At 43.1% G+C, this 20,959-nt stretch overlaps 1 protein-coding gene across 2 annotated transcripts in view; it reads right to left on the bottom strand.

The window, feature by feature from the left end:
- Positions 1–20,959, bottom strand: part of MFGE8 (milk fat globule-EGF factor 8 protein) — a 158,199-nt gene that overhangs the window by 54,572 nt on the left and 82,668 nt on the right. For both annotated transcript variants that reach the window (XM_030189697.1, XM_030189698.1), the window contains exons 5-6: positions 10,430–10,611; positions 3,476–3,631 (exon numbers count right to left, since the gene is read on the bottom strand). In XM_030189697.1, coding sequence (XP_030045557.1) covers positions 3,476–3,631; positions 10,430–10,611 — 338 coding nt within the window. The remainder of the gene's footprint in view (positions 1–3,475; positions 3,632–10,429; positions 10,612–20,959) is intronic.

The following is a 20,959-nucleotide window of genomic DNA, read 5'->3' as shown; positions in this document are numbered from 1 at the left end:
CTTTTCTAATTCTACTTGAAAGGTATTAATGAGCAAACCAGGGGACCCTGGTGGCCTGAAGACGAATTGTGCTCAGTTCAGCGTTACTGATTGGTCATGCACGCCTTGAAACAGCTCACAGTAGCGAAACTTTGGCCGCAGTCAGTGTGACTGACTTTGGTTGCACGTTTTTTTGCGCCTATCACCAACCCAAAAGCTAAGTGTTTTCTTTATGTTTTTGGGACTGATAATTAGAACTTCCTGTGGAGTTTTTAGCAAGAGCTAAGAATAAAGGGTTTTTTTATGCCGATGAAGGAAGTTGGACCCATCTATTTCCTCTTTACAGTGCTTTTTTTGTAGAAAAAAAGGTGCCGGTACTCATTATGGGCGGGGTCACCACATATGGCTCCACCCCTATGATAGCCACACCCATATTAACCACACCCCCTATACCAGCCATGGCGCATATAAACAGACATCATTGAAAATATTACAGTACTGTAGGAGAAAAAAATAACGTGATTTTTTTTCATTATAAATAATCTCTGTAAGCTCTTACAGCTCCAGTATACCCAGTGCAAAATAAGACAGCCAATGTAAATTCTCAAATTGGACATATTACAAACACTAAAATGAAAATAAAATGATTTTTTTCTACCTTTGTTGTCTGGTGACTGTTTTTCTTTCCATATTGGTCCCAGTCTGTGATTCTCCTTTCCTTTGTTTTCGCTTAACTCTTCTGTGCCATTTGTCATTTTTGTCTCCTTTTTCTTGCTTTCTTCAATATTTTTCAGGCTCTCTGTCCAGATTTAATTCATTCTTACTATCCATTCTTAATCTACCTGTGGCTTTTCATCTTTTCCTCACCCTTGTTCTCCCCATGCCCCTTCCTCTTATTCTCCAGTCTTTCTCTATTCCCCTTTTCCATCCAGCAGCTCTGCTTTCTCTCCCCATCCTTCCAGTGTCTCCCCTATTTCTTTCTGCATTCTTCCATCCAGCGTCTTCCCTCTTTCTCTCCCTATCCCCATCCTTCCATCTGTTTTTCCCTCTCTCTCTCCCCATCCTTCCATCTGTTTTTTCCCCCTCTCTCTCCCCATCCTTCCATCTGTTTCCCTCTCTTTCCCCATCCTTCCATCTGTTTTTCCCTCTCTCCCCAATCCTTCCATCTGTGTTTTTCCCTCTCTCCCCAATCCTTCCATCTGTTTTTCCCTATCTCTCCCCATCCTTCCATCTGTTTCCCCTCTCTCTCCCCAATCCTTCCCTGTTGTTTTCCCTCTTTTTCTCTCTCCCCATCCTTCCATCTGTTTTTCCCCTCTCTCCCCAATCCTTCCATCTGTTTTTCCCCTCTTTCTCTCTCTCTCCCCAATCCTTCCCTCTGTTGATTTCCCTCTTTCTCTCTCTCCCCAATCCTTCCCTCTGTTGTTTTCCCTCTCTCTCTCTCTCCCCAATCCTTCCCTCTGTTGATTCCCTCTTTCTCTCTCTCTCCCCAATCCTTCCCTCTGTTGGTTTCCCTCTTTCTCTCTCTCCCCATCCTTCCATCTGTTTTCCCTCTCTCTTTCCCCATCCTTCCATCTGTTTTCCCTTTCTCTTTCCCCATCCTTCCATCTGTTTTTCCCTCTCTCCCCAATCCTTCCATCTGTGTTTTTCCCTCTCTCCCCAATCCTTCCATCTGTTTTCCCCCTCTCTCCCCAATCCTTCCATCTGTTTTTCCCTCTCTCTCCCCATCCTTCCATCTGTTTTCCCCTCTCTCTCCCCAATCCTTCCCGCTGTTGTTTTCCCTCTCAATCTCTCTCCCCAATCCTTCCCTCTGTTGTTTTCCCTCTCTCTCTCTCTCCCCAATCCTTCCTTCTGTTGTTTTCCCCTCTTTCTCTCTCCCCAATCCTTCCCTCTGTTGTGTTCCCTCTCTCTCTCCCCAATTCTTCCCTCTGTTGATTTCCCTCTTTCTCTCTCTCCCCAATCCTTCCCTCTGTTGGTTTCCCTCTTTCTCTCTCTCCCCAATCCTTCTCTCTGTTGGTTTCCCTCTTTCTCGCTCTCCCCAATCCTTCCCTCTGTTGGTTTCCCTCTTTCTCTTTCTCCCCAATCCTTCCCTCTGTTGGTTTCCCTCTCTCCCCAATCCTTCCCTCTGTTGGTTTCCCTCTTTCTCTTTCTCCCCAATCCTTCCCTCTGTTGGTTTCCCTCTCTCCCCAATCCTTCCCTCTGTTGGTTTCCCTCTTTCTCTTTCTCCCCAATCCTTCCCTCTGTTGGTTTCCCTCTCTCCCTAATCCTTCCCTCTGTTGGTTTCCCTCTTTCTCTCTCTCCCCAATCCTTCTCTCTGTTGGTTTCCCTCTTTCTCTCTCTCCCCAATCCTTCCCTCTGTTGGTTTCCCTCTTTCTCTTTCTCCCCAATCCTTCCCTCTGTTGGTTTCCCTCTCTCCCCAATCCTTCCCTCTGTTGGTTTCCCTCTTTCTCTTTCTCCCCAATCCTTCCCTCTGTTGGTTTCCCTCTCTCCCCAATCCTTCCCTCTGTTGGTTTCCCTCTTTCTCTTTCTCCCCAATCCTTCCCTCTGTTGGTTTCCCTCTCTCCCTAATCCTTCCCTCTGTTGGTTTCCCTCTCCCTGCCAAGTTTCCCTCGAACGGCGCGAAGTCGCGACGCACGCGGCACCAGCCCCTATTTCCGGCCGCTGCTGCTTCTCCTGTTGAGCAGCAGCGGCCGCTACACAAAGAAAAAGAAGATTTTAAAAAAAAATTGAAACCTGGCTGAAACGCGGCACCCCGGCACTGTAGACAGCCATTAGGCATTGGCTGTTGCCCCGCAGCCGCTCCTCCTCTTGCCTCTACGTCACTGCCCCTGGAGGAAGACCCCGGAGGAGCGCAGTGACGTAGAGGCAAGAGGAGGAGCACTGCGTGCGGGACATGGACTCATGGGGCGGGGGGAGGAAAAAAAAAAAAGGTGCCGGTACGCCGTACCGTTGCGTACCGGCACAAAAAAAGCACTGCCTCTTTACCCCATTAACATACATAGGGTTGAGGTTGGTGCACAGGCCTTTTCCCTTTCTCTTATTTGCACTCCACAGGAATACTACAGCGTATTACGTACTGTGCACTTTATACAAGAGAGGTTGGTTTTTTGCTTTATATATTATATACTCTCTTATCCTTTTAGTGCTAAAGACAAAAACAGTGACAGCTCAAAAATGTGTGGGATAAACAGAAAGGATCCCTATACAGCAAAAGGACAGAATCAAAGCAAAACTTAATTGACTTTTACACATAGAAGGGTATAGCCTGTATATTCTGCATGCAGCAGACAAAACTCTAGTCATCTCACTGGGCAGACTAGATGGACCATGCTGGTCGTCATCTACCATCTGTTACTCTGCTACAAGGATTGAGTTAAGGGCTTCAAGAGCAAGCCAGAGAACCACTGGTCCAGACACTGCTGATGAAAGACTGCTTAATATATACTGTACTCCTTAGATATCCACAGGACACCATGTCCTCATTTTGTCTTAGGCTCACCGTATCCTTGGCTTTCTCTTCCCCTTTGTGGTAGGTGAATTCATGTCCATCATGACTGTATGCCACCTTGAACGCACGGATATACTCTGCCTTGCCTGCCCGGCTTGCTCCCTGGGTGACAATGCCAGTCAGCCTCATCTTCCTCAGCAGGTTGACCTGTGAGATGGAAGGGAAGCAATTTACCAAAGTCAGCACAGTCAGAGGCAATACAGAACCAAGGGCCCTGTTTACTAAGATGCGTTAGTGTTTTTAGCGCGTCTACACTTAGCGTGTGCGTTAACCATGTAGACGCCTATAGGGATATTGTAGGCACGTACATGGTTAACTCACGTTAAAAACGTTAACACACTTATAACGCTGCTTAGTAAACAGGGCCCCAAAATTGGACAGCAGTAATTTCAACTGTTCCCTGGGAAAACAATTTGACCTTGGAGTCACAATACTTTCCCCAAGGTCACATGAAGAACTAACAGCAAAGGTGAGGGCTAAACAAATCACCCAGGATATATACTAAAATCAAAGCCCAAATTTTGAACTGCATCCTTCGCAAATTATTATTTTTTAATGCTGGGACATCCTTTTGGGGTATACTTTGTACTGAAGATTAAGATCAGAGTCCTGAGATTTTATTCTCTCTACTTTGGCTGCAATACATATTTTTTCTAAATAAACAAGAGATCCAAAAAAGGTCAACCAGTAGGGAAGCACTTGTATTAGAGAGAGGATTATGCATCACAAATATCTGACCTGCTTCTAAAATACACAATTCTCAGCATTGAAGAGGCTGTGTTAGAAGGTTTAGCAATCCATCCCTCCATACCACAAGGGCTACTCAGTTTAAAAGTACGCAAGTACGTCATCAAACTGAAAGAGTAAATACTACCTAGTGAATGTAATTTAATTTATATGATTTATAACCCCCACTTTACAGACCAAAATCAGTGCTGTTTCTAAATTCTTAATGTTACAGATCATTGACTGTGCTTTGTCAGCTCAGTTAACTACAGAATCCTACCGTTTTGACCATTGAAAGGTCAGGGAAGGCCCACCCTGCAATTACACACTAAGCCATTTTAGTATGTAGTTAAAGAATAGCGGTTAGGCACACTACTGCCATTAACCATTCATAAAGTCTCTGATAAGGATCAACTAACTACAAAAGGCTCAGGAAACCCACAAGTTAGATCTGCCATAGGGTATCGGTCTTCTTCCCTTCACACCAGGCTTCCCTCTGTTTCTTTGAAAACCTCAATGAGGGTTTAGAATGAAACATATTGTCTCCATGTTTGTACCAATCTCTTCATTACATAGACTAATGACTTATTAAAAAGTTCATTTCTCCTTCAAAATGTCACGTACTGGTAAGGCACTATAAACCCATGCTTAAAAGCATACAGCAAATAAAAATATAAAAACAAAACAGGAAATCTTATAAATCACCAAGTACAATCAATCGAAGTGTTCATTAAAAACTTAAATATTACCCAATTTGTGCAACCAATCCTGTTTTAAAAAACATCTACTAAAAGTATATTAATCCTCAATTCCTTTAAGCTTTAAAGGCAATCGATTCCAGAAGACAGAAACTAGGGGTTCTGTTTATTAAGGTGCGCTAGTGTTTTTAGCACACGCTAATGCTACAGACACCCATATATTCCTATGGGTGTCTCTAGTATGAGCGCGTGCTAGAAACGATAGCGCGCCCACAGTACGGCTTAGTAAACAGGGCCCTAGGTTTGACTATCTGCATGACCTCTGAGCTATAGGTATGGGTCAGACATCTGCTACATGCATAGTTCTGCAACAATCTATAGAGCTAAGCAGTGTAATTTGGGTTGGTCTTTTATCTGACCTAAATTAAACCATTTATTTATTTATATCCCACATTTTCCCACCTATTTGCAGTCTCAATGTGGCTTACATAATACCATAAAGGCGATCGCCAAGTCTGGTATGGAAACAAATACAATTTGATATTAGGGTCGGGTAAGGTTAGTATATTCAGGTACATAGGGATCGAAGATAGGAAGGACTATATAATGTCCAATACAATCTATGGTTTTGCTGTGTTGCAGAGTTGAGGCATCTAAGTTAGGTCGGGGGGAATGCTTTTCTGAATAAGTAGGTCTTTAGCTATATGGACAGTGGCTGAATATCACTCATTATCTGTGAGTTAGGTGTAACACTCATACTCTGCCCTCTCTCCACCTCAGTAACATCCAAACAGTGCTGGGGTATTCTGTACAAATTTTCAGTAGCATTATGGGGAGCCTCGTAGATTTAGGTGGCAGGTATGTGCTTAAATGCTGGTATTCTAGTCATTTAGGGAAAGGGAAATGGGACTTGATATACCGCCTTTCTGAGGTTTTTGCAACTACATTCAAAGTGTCAGGTACTTATTTTGTACCAGGGGCAATGGAGGGTTAAGTGACTTGCCCAGAGTCACAAGCAGCTGCAGTGGGAATCCAACTCAGTTCCCCAGGATCAAAGTCCACTGCACTAACCACTAGGCCACTCCTCCACTCTACTCCTCCATTTATGTACATACACACTAAATAATCCAGCTATGTGCTGTTCAATAAGTAGGTGTCTACCTTCGATGGTAAATACTTTGCAGGTGAGCATTCACATGGGAGGAGTCTGGATGGAATGTGGAGGACTGACCTAGTGGTTAGGGTGGTGGACTTTGGTCCTGGGGAACTAAGGAACTGAGTTTGATTCCCACTTTAGGCACAGGCAGCTCCTTGTGACTTTGGGCAAGTCACTTAACCCTCCATTGCCCCATGTAAGCCGCATTGAGCCTGCCATGAGTGGGAAAGCACGGGGTACAAATGTAACAAAAAATAAAATAAATATGGGTGGGCTGCACAGTTATGCACATAATGGTTGTAAGTATTCCTGCCTAAATACAACTGGTGTCCAAAAGTGACCACAATATAACTGACCCACACTAATATGAAACAAAGACTAATTATGGAAGGAACCTCAGCAGTGGTACTTGACAACCAGAGGTTTATGTCATCAAAACTTTACCCACCGACCTCCTCATCAATTCCTGTCAATATACAAACATTCTTAAGGTATCTTAATAAATAATTTCAACTTTTAAAGAAATCTTCAATCACTTAACTTATCTGAGTGAATGCTGGCTAAATATATACATGTGCAATATACATGACTGCATTAATATCCTACAAAGGGAAGTAGGTGCCTACTTTTCTCTATAGAATAGGTTCTTTCTTGGTACCTAAAATAGACACTCCTTTACAGAATTACCCTCTATGGAAGCAATTCTGTAACAGGCCATCAAACTTTAGGCCCCAATTTCCACAGGCTAAGAGCCTATTCTGTAAAAGCATTTACAGGCATAAATGTTCTTAAAGAATTATTCACAGAAACTAAGAAAGTACAGAAGGGATGTTGGCCAACCAATTACCCGAAACAGTCCAGAGGTAAGCTGCAACAAATGTATTAATCAACAGAATCTGTTTGCACTTTGATATCTGCTCAATAAATTTGTTACAACCTACCCCTGGACTACATTGGTTAATTGGTTGGCCAATGTCCCTTCCCTACTTTCTTGGTTTCTGCGGATTTGGCTTCGTAGGGAATTGTCCTTTTTGTTGGTGTGTGCTTTATGCTTAAAGAATTATTGGCATAAACCAGCATTTGCTCACTTAAATGTAAATGTGCATACATACGCCAGGTTTATGGCTAGTGTAAATGGGTGAGAGTCCGCTTAGACGGAGGAATGCCGAGATCCCATGACGAAACAACAGCAATAAAGATGGGAGTGGGAAATAGACCAGGCTTAACTAGAGACAAACAAGGAGACTTCAGTTGATTGTAGATAATTTATTGGTGAAGACTCAACACAATAAAGTGTTTTGGCTGGTAGCCTGCATCAGGAGTCTTTAGGATAAAATACATGAACAACATCTAATGGTCAATAAATGTAGACACAAGAGGATGGAACAATGAGGTCTTTAAAAAGACCTTCGGATAGAAAACTCACTTTTCTATCCAAAGGTCTTTTTGACCATTAGATGCACCTATGTGTGGCATTTAGGCATGTAAGTTATAGAATTATGTTAGCTGTCTGCTTAAATACTGACAATGCTTATGATATGCCCAAGCCCCTCCCTATGAATGCCCACCCTACAATTACGCACTAAGCCATTTTAGTATGTAGTTAAAAGAACAGTGGTTAGGCAAACTACTGCCATTAAACATGCTTACACATATAAATGGATGCAAATAGAACTTAAATTTAAACAAACTGCTATAGAATGAGGGGGTGTACATAAAGTGCTGCTGAAATTTCAACGATAGGGCACTTATACATTTAGCAACTGCCATTAACATAAGAACACAAGCACTGTTATACTGGGACAGACCAAAGATCCATCAAACCCAGTATCCTGTTTCCAACAGTGGTCAATCCAGGTCACAAGTACCTGGCAAGATCCCTGAACAGTAAAACAGATTTTACGCTGCTTATCCTAGAAATAAGCAGTGGATTTTCCCAGGTCCATCTTAATAACTTATGGACTTTTTCTTTTAAGAAGTTAGCCAAATCCTTTTTTTAAAACCCTGCTAAGCTAACTGCTTTCACCACATTCTGTGGCAACAAATTCCATAGTTGAATTTCATGCTGAGTGAATAAATATGTTCTCCGATTTGTTTTAAATTTACTAGTCCTTTTATTTTTTTGAGCGTCTACCCGTTCCACTTCACTCAGTATTTTATAGACCTCTATCATACCTCCCCCTCAGCTGTCTCTTCTCCAAGCTGAAGAGCTCTAGCCGCTTTAGCCTTTCCTTATAAGGAAGTCATCCCATCCCCTTCATCATTTTCATTGCCCTCCTCTGTACCTTTTCTAATTCTGCTACATTTGGCACACAGGTATCTAGATCCAAAGCCCAATTTAAGCATTTTAAAAATTGTATACAAAGTGAGATTCGCAGCCAATAAACATATATATATATATATATATATATATATATATATATATATATATATATATATATATATATATACACACACACACACATATATACAAAAAAGAACTGCCCTTTCCCACTTGTTTTTCTATATTATCTTTTTGGCTACCTCATTCTGAAAAATCAGAAGCTCATTCCCCGCTTTTTTGGAAAGACCAGTATAAATAAAAGAGTGAATGGTTCCTACCTATTCTCATCCTGTAGAAAGCTAATCATTAGGAGTGTGCATAGGAAACATTTTTGGCTTGGTTCATTTTCCGATCAATCACTCAATCGATTCATTTTCAATTCTGAATCATTTGTTATCAACGGGACAAGCAATTTTGCACTTTAATGGGATTTTCCATCCATTTTCAATACAACTTGGAATACAGCACCAGCACTACAAGACATCAAGAGTGACATGAAGACCCCATGACACCAAAAGAGAAGCAAAAGGCACTAACAGGGCCATGGAGACTCCAAGGTACTGTGAGAAGGGCAACAGTAACAAAAACAATGTACTGAAGACCCCAAGGGACCAGAAGAGGGGGAAAGCAGCACCAACATTGCAATGAAGACACAGTGGACCTTATTCTACAAAGTTCATGCTCCTAAATTTACACACCTAAATTTATGATCCTAAATTTACGCTTATAAATTTAGGAGCGTAATTTATGATCCTAAATGTATGTAGGAACGAACATCAATTATGTTAGTAATTTAGGTGCATAAATTCAGGAGCGTAAATATAGGAGCATAAACTTTGTAGCAGAAGACACCGTACCACCAGAGGAGTGATAAAGCAGCACCAACATTACAATGAAAACCCCATACCACCAGTACTACTACTTAAAGCGCTACTAGACGTACGCAGCGCAGTGATATAGCAGCACCAACATTATAATGAAGACCCCCCCATACCACAGAAGAGTGATATAGCAGCACCAACATTATAATGAAGACCCCCCCCATACCACAGAAGAGTGATACAGCAGCACCAACATTACAATGAAGACCCCATATAATATATGCTTGTTATATTATTATCATGTCTTATCATTATCATGTTACCCAAGACTCTTCTGTAACACTAAATGTCTATTTTCTAATATATTTCCACTATTCGTGATGTATTGTAAGCCACATTGAGCCTGCAAAAAGGTGGGAAAATGTGGGATACAAATGCAATAAATAAATAAATAAATAAATATCACAGAAGAGTGATAAAACAGCACCAACATTATAATGAAGACCCCATACCACAGAAGAGTGATAAAGCAGCACCAACATTATAATGAAGACCCCATACCACCAGTAGAGTGATAAAGCAACACCAACATTATAATGAAGACCCCATACCACAGAAGAGAAGAGTGATAAAGCAACACCAACATTATAATGAAGACCCCATACCACAGAAGAGTGATATAGCAGCACCAACATTATAATGAAAACCCCATACCACCAGAAGAGTGATAAAGCAGCATCAAAACTGCAATGAAGACCCCCCTCCCCCATACCACCAGAAGAGTGATAAAGCAGCACCAAGATTATAATGAAGACCCCATACCACCAGTAGAGTGATAAAGCAACGCCAACATTATAATGAAGACCCCATACCACCAGTAGAGTGATAAAGCAGCACCAACATTGCAATGAAGACCCCATATCACAGAAGAGTGATAAAGCAGCACCAAGATTGGTATGAAGACATCAAATCCTCTGGGCAGGAGGCAAAGAACCAACAAGTAAGCATCAGTGTTTTGTGGGGAAATGTGTTCATTAGAGGGTTGCATGAAAAAGCATCCGAGTGTCTCCACAGACAGGTTTGGCCAGGAGAATATGACAGAAAGATCCTTCTTTCTGTCACACTAGCACAAAGATCACTGGGAAGTACTAAGGACCCTTATTTTAAAATTAAGTGAGGTATACGCTATCATTTACAAATGGAAGTTAAGTGGTGTATTACTTGAATCCAAGGAGTTTTGTCATAGTAGCTTGAGGTCCAGGCATTTACAATTCCTTTCTTGTTCAGTCGAGCAAGCTCAGGACCCCAGCGCTGGATGCCCAGGAATCCATAGTGCACAGATGTGGCTGAGATCTGGGAATCGGCAATTGCCCCGCCCTCCATGCCCAGCGCAACAGCACAAACTGGAGAAGGTAAAGAAGATAACTTAGAGAAATGGAAAGAAAGTTTAATAAGGTAAGAGAGAAAGAGGGAGAAAACATGGTCAAAAAGCATAAATTACATATATTTCTCCGTACAGCCTCTGACTGGTAAGACTTTTTATCCATGACAAACACTGAAAACTGATGTCCATTGTATTCTTTGAAAAATGCATCACCTTGCACTCCCTAAGGGTTGCCAGCTCACATAAACCAAGCAGATTTATTTGGTCCTGGTTTTCTCCCACTGCATGCAGGGAGCTGTAGTTCTAATTGTTCCATTAATTTCCTTTGGATAACAACAACTACAACTTTCAGCATTCAATAGGTTAAACTCAGGACCCAGTCAGTCTGTTCGGTTGACTCGGGGCAAGTTGGCGATCATTACTGTCACGAGAAATGAAATAAAAGTGGGAGGACGACCAAGGATTCCAAAGACTGAAAGGATATCAAACATATAAATGGCGAGTGACCGTACTCACTCGCAAATGCGCAGTAGAGACCTTCTCTGCCCCGCCCCCATGTCAATACGTGATGACGGGGGGCGGAACACAGAGGGTCTGTACTGCGCATTGCTGAGGGAGGGACACCGCCGTCTAACGCTCCCCCCACCCGAGTCGCCGCCGCCACCCACCTTCTACCCGGTCGGGCCCTCGCTCCACTATTGAAACAGCGAGGGTCTGGGAACGCAGCACTGAGCTCTGCTGAGCTGCCGACATCGCCCTTCCTTCTTCTTCTCTGCCTCTGTCCCGGCCTCGACGACGTTACGTCACACAAGGGCGGGACAGGCAGAGAAGAAGAACGAAGGCCGACGTCGGCAGCTCAGCAGAGCTCAGTGCTGCGTTCCCGGACCCTCGCTGTTTCAATAGCGGAGCGAGGGCCCGGCCGGGTGGAAGGTGGGTGGTGACGGCTCGGTGGGGGGGCGCGAACTCGGAGGGGGAGGGGCAGCGGTGAACTCGGCGGTGGGGGCGGGCCTTTCAACCCCCCCTTCCTATAATAGCCCGTTTTTACAGGCTCAAAGTCTAGTATAATAATAAAGATGTTTATTGAGGTATTTTTTCAAACACATGCATATATGTGCTATAATCATTTATATGTTTAGACATGTGAATTCTTTGACATATTTGTATCTATTCATGTGCAAATTGTATTTATATAAGCACACCATTTTATGCGTTTAAATATTTATTCATTGTTTGACCCCCCTTTTTTTAATATATGAGAGGATTCATTTAATTTTTAATGTGTACAAATTCACCTTTGAATGCATTTGGTTATCCATGTTTAATGTATCCAATCCACACTGCTTTCTTACTTTGTGTAGACATGAGAATTCATTTACATATTGTTATTTATTTTTATGTACATCATTTTTATACAAGCACACCATTTTTTGTCTTTACATATTTTTAAATATGGAAGGTTTTATTTTATTTTTTGATGAATTTAAATGTTTTATTTTCTTAAAAATTTAATCATCTGTTTAAATTCATATTCATTCTTAAATGCATCTAATTTGTTATTATACATACTTTTTTATATAATATTTAAAATTATAAAATTAATTTTAAATATTTAAACGTATATATATGTTGTCTACTTTTATATTGTTTTTTTTATAATTTATGTATTCAAAATTTGATTATAGACTCCTGATGCAGGCCTAACAGCCGAAACACGACGTTGTGTCAGAGTCTTTATACCTCAATAAACATCTTTATTATTATATATACTAGTAAAAAAAGCCCCGTTTCTGATGCAAATGAAAGGGGGGCTAGCAATGTTTTCTTCTGTGTGCATGTGGGAGTGTGTGTGTCCTTGGCCTCTGGCCTCTCTCCCCCTCCCCCCTCTGAGTCCTTCACTGTTACAGAGCCAGCGATTTGATTTCGTGCTCTGCTGTTTTCCTTCACTGACTGTGTTACAGAGAGGGCGGGGCAGACACTCATAGGGAAACCGGATATCTTGCCCCCTTCACACTTCCGGCTGGAGGCTTCATAGAACGTTGGTGTTGCTTTTTATATAGAGAGATCTGTACTATGTTCTATTGTAAACTAGTAAAAAAAAAGCCCCATTTCTGATGCAAATGAAACGGGGGCTAGCAATGTTTTCTTCTGTGTGCATGTGGGAGTGTGTGTGTCCCTGCCCTCTGGCCTCTCTCCCCTCCCCCCTCTGAGTCCTTCACTGTTACAGAGCCAGCGATTTGATTTCCTGCTCTGCTGTTTTCCTTCACTGACTGTGTTACAGAGAGGGTGGGGCAGACACTCATAGGGAAACCGGATATCTCGCCCCCTTCACACTTCCGGCTGGAGGCTTCATAGAATGTTGGTGTTGCTTTTTATATAGAGAGATCTGTACTATGTTCTATTGTATACTAGTAAAAAAAAGCCCCGTTTCTGATGCAAATGAAACTAGGGCTAGCAATGTTTTCTTCTGTGTGCATGTGGGAGTGTGTGTGTCCCTGCCCTCTGGCCTCTCTCCCCTCCCCCCTCTGAGTCCTTCACTGTTACAGAGCCAGCGATTTGATTTCGTGCTCTGCTGTTTTCCTTCACTGACTGTGTTACAGAGAGGGCGGGGCAGACACTCATGGGGAAACCGGATATCTCGCCCCCTTCACACTTCCGGCTGGAGGCTTCATAGAACGTTGGTGTTGCTTTTTATATAGAGAGATCCTTTCAGTCTTTGGAATCCTTGGTCGTCCTCCCACTTTTATTTCATTTCTTGTTGTTGTCCGTGGGGCGTCTAGAGTTCTCCGCCTTCTGGCGGATATTTGTTCTCGATCATTACTGTCACTACAGACTACAAACTTGTAGCCAGTGGGTTAAATTCAATAACACATAAGAAAAGGAACCACTAGGAAGTTTAATCCAAAGCAATAAGAAATAAGCCCCAGAATAATCTGGGGCAATATAACGTGTGCAGAACAGCCCCACAGCATATTTTTCCCCTCTGTTCCTTACCTTGTCGGAAGCGATGAGAGAGGAGCATTGATTGGCTGGTGTTTGAGCCAATCGGGAGCGACTGAGCTTTGGTGGCATTCTTTTGGGGGGTTTGATGTGGGAGGGAGGTTTTTGTACTGTTACTACTACTACTACTATTATTAGATTGTAAGCTCTTTGAGCAGGGACTGTCTTTCTTCTATGTTTGTGCAGCGCTGCATACGCCTTGTAGCGCTATAGAAATGCTAAATAGTAGTAGTAGTAGTAGAAAAGAGCATTGATTGGCTGGTGTTTGAGCCAATCAAGAGCGACTGAGCTTTGGTGGCATTCTTTTGGGGGTTTTGATGTGGGAGGGAGGTTTTTGTACTGTTACTACTACTACTACTATTAGATTGTAAGCTCTTTGAGCAGGGACTGTCTTTCTTCTATGTTTGTGCAGCGCTGCATACGCCTTGTAGCGCTATAGAAATGCTAAATAGTAGTAGTAGTAGTAGTAGTAGTAGAAAAGAGCATTGATTGGCTGGTGTTTGAGCCAATCAAGAGCGACTGAGCTTTGGTGGCAATCTTTTGGGGGTTTTGATGTGGGAGGGAGGTTTTTGTACTGTTACTACTACTACTACTACTACTATTATTAGATTGTAAGCTCTTTGAGCAGGGACTGTCTTTCTTCTATGTTTGTGCAGCGCTGCGTACGCCTTGTAGCGCTATAGAAATGCTAAATAGTAGTAGTAGTAGTAGTAGTAGTAGAAAAGAGCATTGATTGGCTGGTGTTTGAGCCAATCAAGAGCGACTGAGCTTTGGTGGCATTCTTTTGGGGTTTTGATGTGGGAGGGAGGTTTTTGTACTGTTACTACTACTACTACTATTAGATTGTAAGCTCTTTGAGCAGGGACTGTCTTTCTTCTATGTTTGTGCAGCGCTGCGTACGCCTTGTAGCGCTATAGAAATGCTAAATAGTAGTAGTAGTAGTAGTAGTAGAAAGGAGCATTGATTGGCTGGTGTTTGAGCCAATCGAGAGCGACTGAGCTTTGGTGGCATTCTTTTGGGGGTTTTGATGTGGGAGGGAGGTTTTTGTACTGTTGCATCACGTTGAATAGTTGAAAGAAGAAGTTTTTCTATTGGGGATTTGGACTTTTGGGTTGTTGGGGCAGTTGAGCCTGTGCTGTTTCTGAGTGCGGGAAGAGGGTGTATGGAGATATTTCCAGTGCCAGTGCAGTGTTTCAGGGAGTCACATTTAGGTGACGGCAGTATGTGAAGTGGTGCGACTGGAAAGTAAGTGAACAGAGTTTCAATTCTGCTGTATCGTCAAGTTTGTGCTTTTGGAGGTGTTTTGAGTGGTTGCGGTTTTAAGTTTGTGAAGTTTTGTGGAGCTGGAGGTAAGTGATTGGTGAGGAATTGTGGAATTTTCAATTAATCTAAAGTATAGTGTTTGCCAGTGTGGTGTTTTTATAATTCTGGTGTGGTGAGTTAAAAGGTGGTTTTCTGTTTTGTTATGGGTCCCAAAAGAAATGTGGTGGACGTTGAGGGGAATGGGAGGGCTGAAGCTGTCAGGAAAAGACCCAGTAAATCTGCTGGACAGAAGTTTGTTGCAGCTAAGGTCGTTAAAAAAAGCAATTGCTGGGAGATGGGTGATGGGTGGAAAATGACCTAATAAATGCAGTGCCAGTAAAGTTTCAAATCTGGATATGACTCAGAATACAGAGAGTGATGGGAAGAGTATTGCCAGTAACCCGGGTCCCTTCAAGGGACAGAGGAGGTGGTGCAGATTTGATCCTAATGAGTCTGATATGGTTACTGAGGAAACGTCAGCTCTGTCTGATGGTGAGGATTTTGTTTCTCCTTTGGGTACAAGTAGAGGGGAAAAGGGGCGCTCGGGAAAGAAAAAAGGGAGGAAGGGTTTGCACAAGTGTTTGAAAGATAAGAAACTGATGTGCAATTTGTGTCGTGTGGTAAACAGATTGAATAGTGAGAAGCATAAGAGAAGAGAGGTTGGTAAGAATCCAGCTGAGGTAATGGGAGTCATCTGAGCCTATAGATTCTCATCTTCATCCCACAGTGACTCAGAGGGTGCTATGGATTTGTTCCACAGTCTAAGAGGTTCCTCGGGTTACTGGGAAGGACAATGTTGGTCGTCCTTTAAGTAAATGGGGCCATACTTTTAGTGCTTTGGCTGAGCTTGGAGCTCATGTTTCATTAAAGATGAGGAGAAAATTTTTGAAAGGCAAATTTGTGGACTTGTTTGAGTTGTTAATTAAGGAGTGGGATTATGAGTTGAGAAAAAATGAGGATGGGAAGGAGGAAACTAAGAAAGAGAGGGTGAAAGTACCTAAATCAATTCATAATTGGTTATTAGGATTCAATATTTATGTGGCAATTTTAGGGGAGGCTAAGTCTGAATTATATCCTGCTTCTTTAGGTACTCTGGATCTTCTATTTTTGGGACACAGTCCTTTGTAGCAGCGAAAGGGTTGTCTATTGAAGCGATTCAGAAGCTTGGTAGATGGCGATCAGATGGTTATAAGTGCAGAACTCTGCTGCACGTCTTATCTTCCGCCTGGACCGATATACTCATATCACCCCTCTCTTCAAGTCACTTCACTGGCTTCCGATTAGGTACCGCATACAGTTCAAGCTTCTCCTACTAACCTACAAATGCACTCGATCTGCAGCCCCTCCCTACCTCTCTACCCTCATCTCCCCTTACGTTCCTACCCGTAACTTCCGCTCTCAAGACAAATCCCTCCTTTCAGTACCCTTCTCCACCACTGCCAACTCCAGGCTTCGCCCTTTCTGCCTCGCCTCACCCCATGCTTGGAATAAATTCCCTGAGCCCATTCGCCAGGCCCCCTCCCTGCCCATCTTCAAATCCTTGCTCAAAGCCCACTTCTTCAATGTCGCCTTCAGCACCTAACCACCTACCTCTATTCAGGAAATCTAGACTGCCCCAACTTGACATTTCGTCCTTTAGATTGTAAGCTCCTTTGAGCAGGGACTGTCCTTCTTTGTTTAACTGTACATCACTGCGTAATCCTAGTAGCGCTTTAGAAATGTTAAGTAGTAGTAGTAGTAGTATTTGTGCTAGTGTTATTTGCTTTGTTATTAATAACACTCTACACTCGACAGAAACGGCACTAATCTAAAGTCTGTAATGACCTGTTCCTTGCCAAATCCAAAGGTCATTACTCCATCCTCATCCTCCTCGACCTATCTGCCGCTTTTGACACTGTCAATCACAATTTACTTCTTGCCACACTGTCCTCATTTGGGTTCCAGGGCTCTGTCCTCTCCTGGTTCTCCTCTTATCTCTCCCATCGTATCTTCAGAGTACATTCTCGTGGATCTTCCTCCTCCCCCATCCTGCTCTCTGTTGGAGTTTCTCAGGGATCTGTCCTTGGACCCCTTCTTTTTCAATCTACACCTCTTCTCTGGGCTCGCTGATCTCATCTCATGGTTTCCAATATCATCTCTATGCTGACGACACCCAGCTTTATCTTTCCACACCAGACATCACTGCGGAAACCCAGGCCAAAGTATCGACCTGCTTATCTGACATTGCTGCCTGGATGTCCAACCGCCACCTGAAACTGAACATGGCCAAGACCGAGCTTATTGTCTTTCCACCTAAACCCATCTCTCCTCTCCCTCCACTCTCTATTTCAGTTGATAACACCCTCATCCTCCCCGTCTCATCTGCCCGCAACCTCGGAGTCATCTTCGACTCCTCCCTCTCCTTCTCTGCGCATATCCAGCAGATAGTCAAGACCTGTCGCTTCTTTCTGTATAACATCAGCAAAATTCACACTTTTCTCTCTGAGCACACCACCCGAACTCTCGTCCACTCTCTCATTACCTCTCGCCTTGACTACTGCAACCTACTCCTCACTGGCCTCCCACTTAGCCATCTCTCCCCCCTTCAATCCGTTCAGAACTCTGCTGCACGTCTTATCTTCCGTCTGGACCGATATGCCCATATCACCCCTCTCCTCAAGTCACTTCACTGGCTTCCGATCAGGTACCGTATACAGTTCAAGCTTCTCCTACTTACCTACAAATGCACTCGATCTGCAGCCCCTCATTACCTCTCTACCCTCATCTCTCCTTACGTTCCTACCCGTAACCTCCGCTCACAGGTCAAATCCCTCCTCTCAGTACCCTTCTCCAACACCGCCAACTCCAGGCTCCGCCCTTTCTGCCTCGCCTCACCCTATGCTTGGAATAAACTCCCTGAGCCCATACGCCAAGCCCCCCTCCCTGCCCATCTTCAAATCCTTACTCAAAGCCCACCTCTTCAATGTCGCCTTCGGCACATAACCATTATACCTCTATTCAGGAAATCTAGACTGCCCCAACTTGACATTTCGTCCTTTAGATTGTAAGCTCCTTTGAGCAGGGACTGTCCTTCTTTGTTTAACTGTACAGCGCTGCGTAACCCTAGTAGCGCTTTAGAAATGTTAAGTAGTAGTAGTAGTAATTAATGTTTTTTTCTTTAGTTTCAATTCCAGTACTGCACAATGAAGAGACATTTGTTTGGATTTGTGATCACTCGTGTATTTTGGGCTTAGAAATTCTTGGGTTTATTGACTGGGACTTCAAGGAATGTTTTGGGATCTGTTGTCGCCCTCTTAAATTCAGGCTTAAAGATGGTTAGCTGAGTCTAATATTTTGCTCTTACACTTAGGTAGTAATGATCTGTGTATGATTAGGGGAGTTGATCTCATTAGATAGATGAAGCAGAATATTTTGGATATTTGTGACATTTTCTAGGATAAAAGCTATTTGGTCTAATATTATTCCTAGGAGAGTATGGAAGGGTGCCCCTAAGGTAAAAGCGATTGAACATTTACAGTAAATGGTGAATTTTGAAATGTCGAGGTTGGTTTTGGTGACTGCAGGCTATGTGGTGCGTCATGATTTGATATCTGTCGATTACCCTGGTCCTTATCGGTCTGATGGAGTCCATCTCTCTGATACTGGTTGCAGTACATTCTTCAGGATATTTTGGAAGCTGTGGGTGCTGTTATCAAGGTCACAGCTGTGTGTGTGAGCTGAAGATAAGCAAGTCACTGTCTTCACTTCTGGCAGTGGCAAAGGTATGACCTGAAATATTCCAGCCTGAGAGGTTTAATTCAGTGATTTTTAGTACGGGTAATACATTCTCTCTTGCGTCACCACTTGAGAAGGACTGGCGTGCTTCATGAATAATTTATGAAGGCATTTGGTCAGAGAAGGCCCTTGGCGTCACCGAAGGGGCTTTATATTGCCAATATCATAAGAACCAATTGACTAGAACGATACCGTCTAGTCATACCATGGCTAGAAGGGTAAGGATTCATTACTATAATATATTGTTATTATGTCCTCAATATCAGCAAAATTCGCCCTTTCCTCTCTGAGCATACCACCAGAACTCTCGTCCATGCTCTCATTACCTCTCGCCTTGATTACTGCAACTTACTCCTCACCGGCCTCCCACTCGGCCATCTATCCCCCCTTCAATCCGTTCAGAACGCTGCTGCACGTCTTATATTCCGCCAAAACCGATATACTCATATCACCCCTCTCCTTAAATCACTTCATTGGCTTCCGATCAGATATCGCATACAATTCAAGCTCCTCCTCCTTACCTACAAATGCACTCAGTCTGCGGCTCCTCACTACCTCTCCACCCTCATCTCCCCCTATGTTCCCGCCCGCAACCTCCGCTCACAGGACAAAGCCCTTCTCTCAGTACCCTTCTCCACCACTGCCAACTCCAGGCTCCGCTCATTCTGCCTTGCCTCACCCTATGCCTGGAATAATCTTCCTTTACCCATACGCCATGCCCCCTCCCTACCCATCTTCAAATCTCTGCTTAAAACTCACCTCTTCAATGCTGCCTTCGGCGCCTAACCGCTCGAGAAATATAAAATACCCCAATCTATCCACCCTATCAGATTAACTGTTCACTCGTCCTCTAGATTGTTCACTTGTCTTTAGATTGTTCTCTTGACTTTTAGATTGTAAGCTCTTTGAGCAGGGACTGTCCTTCTATGTTTGAATTGTACAGCGCTGCGTAACCCTAGTAGCGCTTTAGAAATGGTTGTTGTTGTTGTTGTTATGTTTCAATAAAGCTGCAGCCTTGATGTTCCAAATAATTTTGTGTTATGTCTTTTGTAGGGGAAAATGAGTGTGGTCTCTATCTGCATATGTTTAAACCTGTAAAAAATCATAATTTAAATGAAAGGGGATCTGAAAATAAAATATGATCAATCCGGTGTGCCTAAAGAACACCCTATACTAACATGATTCAGAATCTGGAAGAGCAGTGAATGCATGGATATATACAGATGAAGTGAATTCTTGGGTCATGTGTGGTTGTCTTGGTTTCAAGACCATACCCTTGAACAGATTATCAATACAGACACAGATCTTCATGTACACACTGACATGGCACTACTGAAACACAAATACAGAACTGCAGACCATCATCTAAAAAGAATCTCTCAATTCCTGGGTTGTATAGCATAGACCAGTCTTGTAGAATAATGAAAATATTTAAAAATATATATTTTTGACCAAGTGAAATTTTAAGAGACACTTTTACATACTATTCCTTCACAAAATGGCCACATTTTTCTGAGTCTTCAAAGCCAGATTCCCTTAGAGGGCAATTCTAGAACTGGGCACCTCCATTGCCAAGGATGTGTGGTAAAAGTCTATTCTATAATGGCGTCAGGGTGCCGATGGTCCATTATGGATACTAATGTAACCTAGTATTGATGCTCCTAAGATTTACGCGCCTGCAGTTGCACCAGCCACACTGCTAGCGTTAAGCGTAAGCACTTAAATGCAGCAGGTATGTGCATAACTTACAGTATTCTGCAAGTTACACACAACTGGGATCCCGACTCATCCTCCGCTCGTGTGTATGCCCCACCCTTTGCATTTACACACTATGTACTGTATGCTAAGCACACCATTATAGAATAGTGTTGAGGCACCCTGCTGGCACTTTCACAGGTCACTGCACCCTTAAACATGTAGGGGTCGATATCCAATGCGATTTAAATGGCCAGAAATGGCTCCTGGCTGGTTAAATCGCCTGTTTGAAGCTAACTGGTCATTTTTAGCAGCACTTAACTGGTTAGTGTGTATGTAAAAGCCAGCTATTTTGGGGGCGTTCCGGGGGCAGTCACCACTTGGCTAGTTAACTGTCAATATTCAGCACTTAGCTGGCCAGGTTAACTGCAAAAATAGAACTGCGTAAAAGTCAGTCCTAACTTCATTCAATGCCCAAAACCCGGTTAAGGGGCCCTTTTACAGAGGCATGTAAGACTCTATGCATGCGCAAGGTGCGCCAAAATAAGTCTACCGCCAGGCTACTGCTCCCACTGGTGGTAATTTCAGAGTTGCCGCGC

Source organism: Microcaecilia unicolor, chromosome 1 (assembly GCF_901765095.1).
Source record: "Microcaecilia unicolor chromosome 1, aMicUni1.1, whole genome shotgun sequence".
Lineage (NCBI taxonomy): Eukaryota > Metazoa > Chordata > Amphibia > Gymnophiona > Siphonopidae > Microcaecilia > Microcaecilia unicolor.
This window is presented reverse-complemented; position numbering and strand designations above follow the sequence as displayed.